Source organism: Amblyomma maculatum, chromosome 11 (genome assembly GCF_055883805.1).
Source record: "Amblyomma maculatum isolate TAMU_Amacu chromosome 11, ASM5588380v1, whole genome shotgun sequence".
In the NCBI taxonomy this organism is placed as follows: Eukaryota; Metazoa; Arthropoda; class Arachnida; order Ixodida; family Ixodidae; genus Amblyomma; species Amblyomma maculatum.
This window is the reverse complement of record NC_139354.1, coordinates 157,617,375-157,628,788: the sequence shown is the minus strand read 5'-3', so window position 1 is coordinate 157,628,788 and position 11,414 is coordinate 157,617,375. Positions and strand designations below refer to the sequence as shown.

The 11,414-nt window shown below is 44.7% G+C and overlaps 1 protein-coding gene across 1 annotated transcript; it reads right to left on the bottom strand.

Moving 5' to 3' along the window:
* Window positions 1–745: 745 nt before the first annotated feature.
* On the bottom strand, window positions 746–6,761 carry LOC146175257 (glycerophosphodiester phosphodiesterase 1-like). The gene has a single exon (XM_084584691.1). The coding sequence runs from the start codon at window positions 6,516–6,518 to the stop codon at window positions 5,478–5,480; it is 1,041 nt and encodes a 346-aa protein (XP_084440817.1). The 5' UTR covers window positions 6,519–6,761; the 3' UTR covers window positions 746–5,477.
* Window positions 6,762–11,414: the final 4,653 nt, after the last annotated feature.

The window sequence follows — 11,414 nt, the reverse complement described above, 5'->3', positions numbered from 1 at the left end:
GTAAATCTTGCCAGTATAATTTTAGGTTAGCGGTATCAGCTTATAAAGCTTTTGTGTGTTTTAGGTGCAGCTGGATAAACATTATGCAAACAGAAAGGTTCAAAAAATAAATCTGTACTTTTGTCCTTGTGTCTGCTTAATATAATGAAATGGTGCAGATGTATTTAAACAACTACAGAACACCGAGGGCTACACTGAAATTCACACCTCAAACTGTCTAATTTCATCCATGTCCAAATTAACTTTTCGTTCCCTTATCAAATGAAAAAGAAGTCATGATAAAAAGAATGCAATAAAAAAGAGAAACTAACATTCCCTTGTGCCTTCAGTTGTTGAAAATGATATCTATATCTTGCAAGTATATCTAAATAAGCTCAACTCCCTTTTATGTGGGCTTGAAACATAATATGCTCTTAAATTTTTGCTTACACATGCAGCAAGTCTGGTTAAAATTGACTGGGTGGTTATACAACATCACAGTAGAGTGACACCAAAAATGGCCTTCAGCAAGCTCATACATTGAAAAGCAGACTCAGTTGTATGCATATGCCTCATTTAGCAACATTCTTGTCTTGCCTCACTACTCTTGTAACACTCCATACAAGGTCACCAAAATAATGCTTGTTTTAATGCCACTAAGGGCTAATGAGTTGCCTTAATCATTCTTGATGTGTCAGATACCTAAATTCATGTTTCTCAGAGAGAAAAGCATGCAATTTGTTCAATTTTGTTAGAACCAACCATCTTCCAAGTGAAAAATGTTTCATTCATAGCTTTCAGCCAAACGAGGCACATCCACAGCATGTTCTTTGCAAACAGCGCTGTTTCAACAATCAGTTATGACTGACACTGCTGGCATGCATGCCAACACAAGAGTTTGTGGTCACCTTTAAAAGGATAGGGTTAAGGGTCTCATTCGTAGGAAAAGGTGGTTCTATCCTGTCGATGTTTGGTGTCGCGTCAAAAGAGTATGATGTCAAACATGCAGCGGAAGAACTAAAAGTGATTAAAATATTGCAAAAATTATGCACAGAAGACTGCAACATAACTTGTACGTCAATGAGGTATGTAACTATACAAAGTAAACAAATTCCAGTAAAAATAACAGGGTGCTTGGTCAGCATTCAAACCCTTTACCCTTGGGTTGTGCGTAAAGCATGCTAGGCCACAGAGGTACATTTGTCAGGGTTGGTTAAAGCGAAGCTTTGTCTGCATGTCTTGTGGTCTTTTGCATAATGACTGTGGGTGAGGACAGGTGTAACCACTGACAGGATCCATTGACCCTGAGACATCTTGGCCTTAAAGGGCAAGTCCGGGGGCTTTTTTTAACTTTCTGAGTTCGTAATCTCATCACATTCCTCAATATCCCCCATCCATAGTACAAAAAGAACGTTCTTAGAAATACCTAGCAGAAGTATGCTGAAAAGCAAGAATGTTGAAATCAAAGCCGAAAGTAGGTTTCAACCAACCTATGACATCGAGACAGGCCAGGCAAATTACAGGTACACCCGCACAATCTTTGCTAAACTGGGCATTGTAAGTGTTTGCCTGACACGACTCAAAAGGCAAGCTCAGAATTTTGTCCTGCAGCCAGCGCAGAGTGGATGCAGACATCCACTTATGGTGGATGCCCAAGGTTGGTCATGAAGATGCCAACAATTGGGAATGTTCAAAAGTTAATTTGCCCTGCAACAGAACAGTGCAAAATCTGGTACAAATAAGCAGAAAACTCAGGTCAACGTAAAGTGAAAATTGCAATAAAATCCAGGCAGGTTGAAGAAATGCCGGAGTTGCGATTTAAAGACACGAGGCATTGTCCTAGTTTTTTCAGCCTGTCAGCAAAAAGCAGCAGTTTTTCTCAAAGATAATTCTAATTTTAAATACAGACACCACTGAGAAGACATTATGCTCATGAGCGCCGTTTAGCATTGGGCAAACCTGCTTTAGTGGCTTGACGGCACTAATACACATCATGTAATAAGTTCACAAAATTCAGTAGAGTGGAGAGCTGGAGTGCAATTCAATGTGCCTGCATACTTCCACTGGTTTAATACCACTGTCACATGGGCATTTCAAAGGCTTTTGAACGATGCCACACGTGTGTTTTCAATGGCCATTGAGTTGATAGTCTATCGAGTCAACGGAACAGCTCAGAATACTATCGAGATCTCGAAGGTCTTCGAACGTCGCGCAAGGTTGCTAGTGCTGACCCGAGAAGTGCCATGCGCACTCTCATACACAGCGTGTTTGCGAAACAAAAACATGAACAAGCGTTATTTCATATATTTCATTTATGTGGTAAAATATTAGTGTGTAATAATTTAAATATAGCATCGCTCTTTATTAAGCCACATTATTTTTGCACTCTCTACCACTGTAAGCTGCACTGCTGAGAAAAGCAAACACAATGAAAAGAACTAAAAACTCTGCAGTTACTAAAAGAAAGATGACAGTCATATTTTATTTTGCATTTATAAAATATATTTATATCTTTAAGCAAAATTGAAACTAACGATAGTGGCGGCACAAAATTTTCACGCCAAACTTCAGAACTATGTTAATAGCCTTCAAGTGTTGCCGGGTAGCAGCTGGGCAACTCCGAGTTCAATCGCAATTGAAAGCCTCAAAGGCTATCGATTCAATCGCCTTTGAAAATGACAGTGTGACAGGATTCCCGCAGAAGTTTATCAGAAACAAGTTAACAAAGTTACATGTCAAGCACTTGTCTTTTGTATGCGTGGCACAGGTTTAACACAAATATGTTCAGATGGCACTATGCCGTTTATAATTTGGATGCACAAGCAATGTCACTTCATAGGCAGAACTGTCAATGACAAATAAGAAGCCTAAAGAATACCTTTGAACTCTTGGACACATGCATAAATATATATCATGTGAATGATATCAACATCCTCAGTACACCATGAGGCGAATGCTCCATAATCTGCATTTTGCAATAATTACCCCGCACATATCCTTCAAGTTATATTTTAAAGAGACAATTGAGCTGCAAATGACAGGAGCAGCAGCGGCACCTGGAACGACCTCTTATCTGTCGTCCAGTCAAGCGAGCGCCTCTTTTATACTTTCTGTGCCTGGGAGAACGCTCTCCACAGACGGTACTGTATGAGTAGAATATCCGACGGAGATTGGCTGCGCGCAGTAAAAAACTTCCTCGCGTGCATGCATTCATGTTTGACTGTATTTGCGCTTTTCTCAAGCTTTTGTAAGTACATATTCCGCATTCGGTCTGTCCGATCATGCCGCCAATGTGAAACTTACATTTAATTTGATTACATTCGTGCTTTTTTCGAGGGCTATTGCATGCCCGTGTTCCGCATGCAGTCTGTCCGGTCAGGTTAACAGTGAGAAATTTGCATCCGTGTTTTACGTGCACATGTTGCAAAAAAGCTGGCGTTGGTGTTGTGGTTCTAAAGCAAAAATTACCAAAAAGCAAAGGAATAAAAAGTTGCAGAATCATACGGAATCGAACTCACCGTATTGTGTCGAACAACCCCTGCCATCACTTCAGATAGGCTACAGTTTATGTAGGCGGTTACATTGCACGAGTTGTAGGCGAGCAGATGAATTGCAAGGTCTGCCTTACTTTGTGTACGAAGCTGGTTAGCAACCAACCCCTCCTTCAATTCACCCGCAGTCAGGAGGTGGGTTGCTCTATCAGTTGGATTAGCTTCTCTTTGTTTTTGACCCTTTAGGAGCTTTTGCTGACCGTGCACTGCAGGAAACTCCGACCTTGCAGAAGCCACTGACTGCATTAGTGAAGTATGCCGTCCCTGCTCTTTGTGCATTAAAACTGCTAATATGTGCAAGAGCGATCGCAGTGAAAAGCACAGGCATAAGCTCATGACTCTTATATCAGTTCGCTTCCTGCGTCCACTCCTCTGCAACTACGCATTCAATGTCACCAATAAGCATGAAGCAGTTAAATACTTCGCAAAAAAGCCCCTTTCTCTAAAGTATGTGAAACTGTGAAGATGGCATATATATATATATATATACACACACACAATGAAAAAAGAAACGAGAAAAAAGACGATCGAGAAGTCGCCGTATATGTCGCTTTCTGTTATACCGTTCAGTTTGCGTTCACTTTCTGTTATACGGGCTCTGGTGATATATATATATCACCAGGGCCGGTATAACAGAAAGTGGACGCAAATTGAACGCTTTTACGTCACCTGATACGCACTTCCAGTGTGTAGTTTTGCGTTCCATTCCGAGGCTCAAAGCCTCGGAATGCATAGTGATATCTGCATACATCTGTATGCAGCATACATCTGTCAGTTACCAAACTGACAGCAATGACAGCGGGACACATTTTTCACATGTACCACGTAGGCTGAAGTTAAGAGCCAACACTGCGACTACAGATTCTACCACCAATCACAAAGCGTCCCGAAATGAACGCAGTTCTGTAATACCGCCCCAGGTATTTTCATTTTTAAAGGATGCAGTAAGTTCCACAGCCTGTGGGAGTTATAGCCTCCACAGTGAATGCTTATTTTTTTCGAGCAATGATGTTCTGACTCACAATTCACTAATCTTAAACAAATAATCCTCTTTGCATAGTGATATCTGCATGCAGATAGTTACATAACTGACAGCAATGACAGCAGAAGTTAATTTTTGCACATACCACGTAGGCTGTAGACACTGCGATTACAGATTCTAATCACCGCGTCTGTCCGCACACAGAGGATAGCGTTGTAGGAAGTACATTGTTATTTTTACCATCACAATTTAACCTGCTTTAAATTCTGAAATGATGAAAAAACAGGGCACATATCCAAATTTTCTGGCACCAGGTCTGACTTCCTTTCACTGGCGACAAATCTAACTCTCAAAAACGTTAAAGAATGAATGCGGGATCGGGCACCTAACGGTTATGAAACAATTTTAGAAGCCTTGATTTGAGCAGGCGCGCGCTCTCACATCGGCGCCGCAGACGACGCGCTAGCGCATTGCACAATACAACACATGCGTCTGCTCGTTGCTTCAGGGGTCCTTTTTAAATACGTTTTTATCGTACTTGATAAAGTAGAAATGCAGTCGAAAAACCGAAGAACGAACCACGCGGCTAGCGTATCCATAAGCGCCGGCACGACCTTAATTGATCCTACTCTGGTGACGGCGCGTGGCGTCGAAAAGCCGTAATAGCGCCGACGGTCGGCTCTTATTTCTGCGCTCCTTTTGCCAGGCACTGACAGTATACAGGAGGCGCTGGCCTCCTCTATGCAAAAACATTTACATGACAGATTAAAGAATCTACTGAGTTTGTCGGGGTATTTTGCATAAGGCAAGATCACAATACTGTCTACTGGCTGTAGCTATCAAGGATCGCTGTAACCCACTGGCCTTTGTTCTTGCATATATGTCACTATGGCGATCATCATACAATGAGTTCATAGCTTCCCTACTGTGTGAAATCCTGGCAGCTGTTATGTTCTTTGCAGTGCTCAGGCGTGTCGGAGCGTGTCGGTGATGATGGGCACTCGCAGCACCTTTCGCAGGAACTCCTTCTCGGCCGGATGGTTGGGCGTCCACGCGATCACGTGCAGACCCTGATCGCGCCACGAGCGCACGTACTCGGCGCTCAGCGAGTTCTTGGACACCAGCACGGCCGAGACGCCCGTCAGGTACGGCAGCACGCCGCCGTGCAAAGCGCGCTCCAGGAGCCAGTCTCCGACGCGCGCGATCCAGTGCTTGACGAAAGATTTGAAGCGCGGCCGCAGGTTCTCCACGTCCTCATAGGCGACGAACCCTGGTCTCCATGTGAGCGCCGTCACGATAGCGGGATTCTGGCGCCGCAGCGCGTAGATGAACTGCGGGTAGAAGGAGGCGACCAGCGCACGCCGGTAGAGCTCGGACCGTTTGCGGAAAAGCTCGTCGACGAGTGCGACGGCGCGGTGGTCGTACTCCTTGACGTCCACGATGAGCCTCAGGCCGAGGCGCAGGCACTCTTCGACGCCTTCTTCGAGCGTAGGCACGCGCTCGCCGCGGAAGCGCTCCGCGAACGCATGCTTGCTGGCGGCATCCAGCCGGCGCAGAGCCTCGAAGGTGGTGGCCGCGAGCAAGCCCTCGCCGTCCGTGGTGCGCTCGAGCGTCTCGTCGTGGAATAGTACGGCGACGCTGTCGTGCGTGAAGGAGAGGTCAAACTCGATGCCAGACGCATGATTGCGCTTGGCCTCGCGGATGGCGGCCAGAGTGTTTTCGGGAGCGTCGTGGCCGCCGCCGCGATGCGCGAACACGAGCGGCAGCGGCGGCTCGCCATCGTCCGGTTGGCTGCCCAGGATCACTTCGGCGGCAAGCGCGTCGTCGACGCGCGGAAGGGAGGCACGCTGGATAGCGTAGCAGGCCAGAACTACAACGATCACAGTCAGGTAGAGCGAAGCCATGAGCTGCTGTTGGAACACGCAGAGAGAGAAGGCTGCCCCAAAGGCGCACGCTACGCTGCCGACGACGTTGACTGGCAGACACCTGACGCCGGCTTCCCGCATTTTTGTGGGCCTCGCCGCCTCGGCTGCTTCACGCACACGTCATCGTCGCCGACTAGAAAACAGCTGACTTCGCGACAGGCGCCACACAACACGGATTGACGGCCGCCGCTGCACCCTTCCTTTGCCGGCGTTACCTTAGCGTTACGATGACACCACCCACGAATAATGAATAAAATACGAGAAGCTGCAGTCAAGCCACCGGGCCAACGTAGAAGAGAATATCATTATTGGCCAACCTTGTTGCAGGTTCAGCAGATTATACCTAGCGCTGCGCTATCTAGGGACAAAAACGCTGTCAAACTGCCTGCTGTGAGGCACATTGCACTGCGAACCTACATCGCCAGCGCTGTCCCTGTTCTCAACCCGCGTACTCCTTTTGTGTCTGTCTTTCGATAGTTCAGTGTGTTAGATCAAAGCCTCCTAGGAGGCTTTGCTTAGATTCGCAGTATAGATTCGCACCAACTAGCCCAAATTGACCAAAATTATCATGTTAAACTACGTCGCCTACATCAGATGGCAGAAGCATCGCTTAGATGCAAAAACCAGATGCTAAAAAGCAATGATCTGTTCAATCATGTATTACAATTTCAAAAACTACATAAAATAGTTTGTTTTCTTTTAAAGTGCAGTATTTTTTCAACCTAGTCAATCAACAATGTTTTGCTGAAAGTTTTTTGGAAACCACAAAACAATTATTGGCGCCAAGCGCGCTAACGATACTCTTACCAGCGGGAGAGCGGCATTGCCCAAGGTATATTTCATTGCCAGCGGTGCAAACAACGCGCGCGCGGCTACAGCACGGCTGATATCATGTGTTTTTTCTTGCGGTTTGCGCCTCTTTCGCGCTGCTCATAGAAGTATTTTGTTTGAAATGCCGGGTTGCTGCGCTTTCTGGTGCAGTACAAATGAGCATAATGGCAAGCGATTATTCAAAATACCATCGGCACGGAGGGTTTGGCTTCACCGTATCGGCCGGGCAGATTTCAACGCAGCATCGTGGTCGCCGCTCTGTGAGGTAAGTGAGCAATTTCTCATTCCTAACCTGGTATGCTGCCACGCGCTGTGTGCGATTCGTTCATTTTTCTCCCCAGCTAAGTGTCATGTACCCGCGCATCATTTTTTGTAAAATACTTGAGCACATATTATTCTTAAGCACATTGTCACCTTTGTCGAAGGACGTAACATATTAAATCCCAACCAACACGGCTTAAGGAAGGGTTTGTCTGCTACCACGCAACTAATAGAAATTATTCATGACCTGACATCATCCATTGACAAGCGCGGACAAATTGACATAATCTTTCTCGATCATTCTAAAGCTTCCGACCGCGTATCTTACCCAAAATTACAATATAAACTTGATAACATCCTAGGAAATAATAATATAACAAAGTGGATAAAATCATATCTATCTGGCCGATGTCAATTTCAATAAAGCATGTTGCCGGGCTAGTTGGTCTAACATCTTTAAAAAAAAATGATGTCAATTTGTCCAGCAGGAAGGGCAGTCTTCCAACTACGTCGAAGTTTCCTCCGGGGAACCCCAGTGTACTTGCACCTGTTTTTTTACTCTTGTACATAAATGATATATCCCATAGCATAGATGCCACCGTTCGCATGTTTGCAGATGACTGCATTATTTACAAAGAAATTAGGGACCATAACGACCATATTCTTCTAAAAACAATGCATTGACTAATGTAGCAAACTGGTGTAAAAATTGGCAGACGATCATTAATTCAGAGAAAACCGTATGTATGTCAGTGACGAGGAACAAAAGCCCGTCTAATTTCGCTTATACAATTAATGACACAGTACTGAAATGGGTGAATTCAAATGCCTTGGTGGCATTTTTCATCTGACCTAAAGTGGAGTAAGCAGGTTTCGTACATAACAAATAAAGCCCTCATTGCACTTTTCTCCCTCAAACGATCAATTCTGTTGGCTTCCCCCGCTACAAAGTTACTGGCTTACACATCCTTGGCTTGCTCTATACTTGAATACAATATTATATGTTAGTTCCCACACACGGAGCAACTAACCGCCAAACAAGGGGGGGGGGGGGGAGGTGTCCAGAGATGGGCAGTTTGATTTATTTATAACAAGTATCGCAGACGTGACTCTACTATGGACCTCATTAATAAACCTTGTCTTCCCACCCTAAGTACCCGAGCCGATTTCTTATGCCCGAAGTTCCTCTGCCAACTATTGAGTCAAGATCTGAAAGTGGACATTGGAAAATGGAAGTGGACAAGAAACACGCGTTCAAAACACTCTAAACATTTAACAGATATTAGATTTCATTGTGACACATTTAGGTACTCTTTCTTTCCACAGACATTTTGGGAGCGGAACGCATTACCAAATGATACAGTTAGCAGCCCGTCACTTCCTGTATTTCTATCGAAACTGAAAACGGATCATGCATTTTGATTCTTAACGTGACATATCTGTCATCATTTTCTTGGGTGAATTTTTACTTTTTAATATTAACCTTGTGTAATCGTGACGTTACATCTTTTTCTTTTATACAATACTCTTTCCATAAATACACTGCCACACCAACACTATAAATGCTTACCTGTTTTGTGTCCAAAATGACTTGTACTTAGCGTGAACTTCCTGTGCCTGTTTTTAGTTTTCTGTATACCTCTGTGTTCAGTTTTGCCCATTCCTGTAACATCTGCTACAAGAGGCTAACAGTGTGATCAAAATAAAATAAATAAATTTGCAGTTTTCATATTTGACCTCGAATAAATGTCATTGGTTATTAGTGACCCTGTTATGCTTTCCGAGGCGTTGTCTTTGTCATGAATGTATGCCAACTGCATCTTTTGTGTGTATCACTGCATTTAACGAAGCAGTGACGGCTCTTAAGCAAAAATGGAACGTTTTACTTGCAGACCGAGCATATTGTTTTACTCATATTCGTGTTCTAAAGAAAGGAAAAGAAGCTCGCGGATCGCAAGCACCAATGCTCACACCATTGTCCGCGACACTCAAAGACATGGTACATGAATGAGTAGAGAAATCCCGCTCGTGCAATGTTGCACAGAATTTTGTCGCATAGAAACTCAACAGTGAGGCCCCCGAAGGCACGCAAAACCTCGCTGTTGTGTTAATTTGAGCCAAAAATGCAGCATTATTCTTTTAAAGGAGCATGGTTTTATAGCGTTATTGTTTTAATAATGCGCAGGATCATTCCACGGTTCTCCAAAGCTGTGTCATAAAGAAATCGAAACCCGACGCCCTCCCATCGCTCTTCTTGCATCGAAAACAGCCGATGCCCAGGAAGCCGCCAGCTAAACGTGAGATTATGCCAGACATGTGTCCTGGACTTCGTATTAATCCTTGGTGCGCAGCACCGTTGCTGTGGATAAGCAGTAGTACAGCTGCGGGCAAATGTAATCAGGGCACGCTATCATCACCTAACATTTTACGCATGAAATGCTTTTAGCTCTCATTGTCGGCTATGCGGAGGTGACAAATGGACACAGACAGCGAACATCTGGCACCGAGCGAGATGTAACGAAGAATCCACATGTGTCCCAGAAATTTGTGTCTGCGCACAGCCGTAAATTTGCTTTCTGAAGCACGAAATTTCACCGCGTGCAATTTTCGTCGAAATTGATGTCAATTTAAATAGAATACGGCCAGTTCAGTAGTACATTTTAAAGTTATGTTGGCCACACCCAAAATTTGAACCTCTTAACCCCTCAAGTTTGACCAGGCTATGACAGATTCAATATCGACCCCCAAATTTCAGTAGGCCACCGTTTGATGCCTTACGAGTTTAGGTGGGCCGCCCCTGACATTCGAGCAGTATTGGTGTGCGACCTAATTTGACTATGACCAATTTAGTGATTTTCAAACTGAGGTGGACTATGCCTATAATAGGTGCAGTGGTGGCGTAGCGGTAGAACATCCGCCTTGCATGCAAGAGGACCGGGGTTTGAATTCCGGTGTCGCATAATTCTCCACCGGATAAAAAAAAAAAACAATCCCTGTGTCGAGGGAATTGCATAAATAGGTTTGGGGTGCGATCTGATGCTGGTGAACACCTCCGGCAACGCACTCCCTCACCAGAACAGGATTTGGCCACCCTGGTGCTGTAATTGGCCACAATCTCCCATGATTAGTCCTCTAAAACCCCGGCCCTCAGTCACCAGCGGCTGCGGAACAACGTACCACAGCAGCGGTCAGACCTGTGACGCAGCAGGGGGTGCTAAGAATACCTGGCTCCGCTGGACAGGCCGCCATTGGAAACTGACCTTGGAAACGTTTAGCGCTAGAACTCTACCTAGAGAAGCTAGTTTAGCAGTGCTGTTAGAGGAACTAGAGGATATGAAATGGGATGTCAAAGGGCTTAGGGAGGTTAGGAGGCCGAATGAGGCATGTACTGTACTGAAGGATGGGCATGTACTGTGTTATCGAGGTTTATCGGAGAGGCAAGAACTAGGAGTAGGTTTCCTTGTCAACAAGTATATAGCGGGTAATATAGATGAATTCTATAGTATTAATGAGAGGGTGGCAACCATCGTAATTAGGCCTAATAAGCGGTATAAGCTGAAGGTTGTACAGGCCTGTGCACCTACATGTAGTTATAATGACCAGGCAGTTGAAAGCTTCTACAAAGATGTAGAATTGGCAATGCGAAAAGCAAAGACACAGTATACTGTACTAATGGGCGACTTCAATGCCAAGGTAGGAAAAAAGCAGGCAAGAGACCAGGCAGTAAGTGACTATGGCATTGGTTTTAGGAATAGCAGGGGGGAGTTACTAGTTGAGTTTGCAGAGCGCAATAACTTAAGAATCATGAATACCTTCTTCAGCAAACGGAAGAAATTGACATGGAAAAGTCCTAAGGGGGTAATGAAATAAAACAGCGCAAGGAAC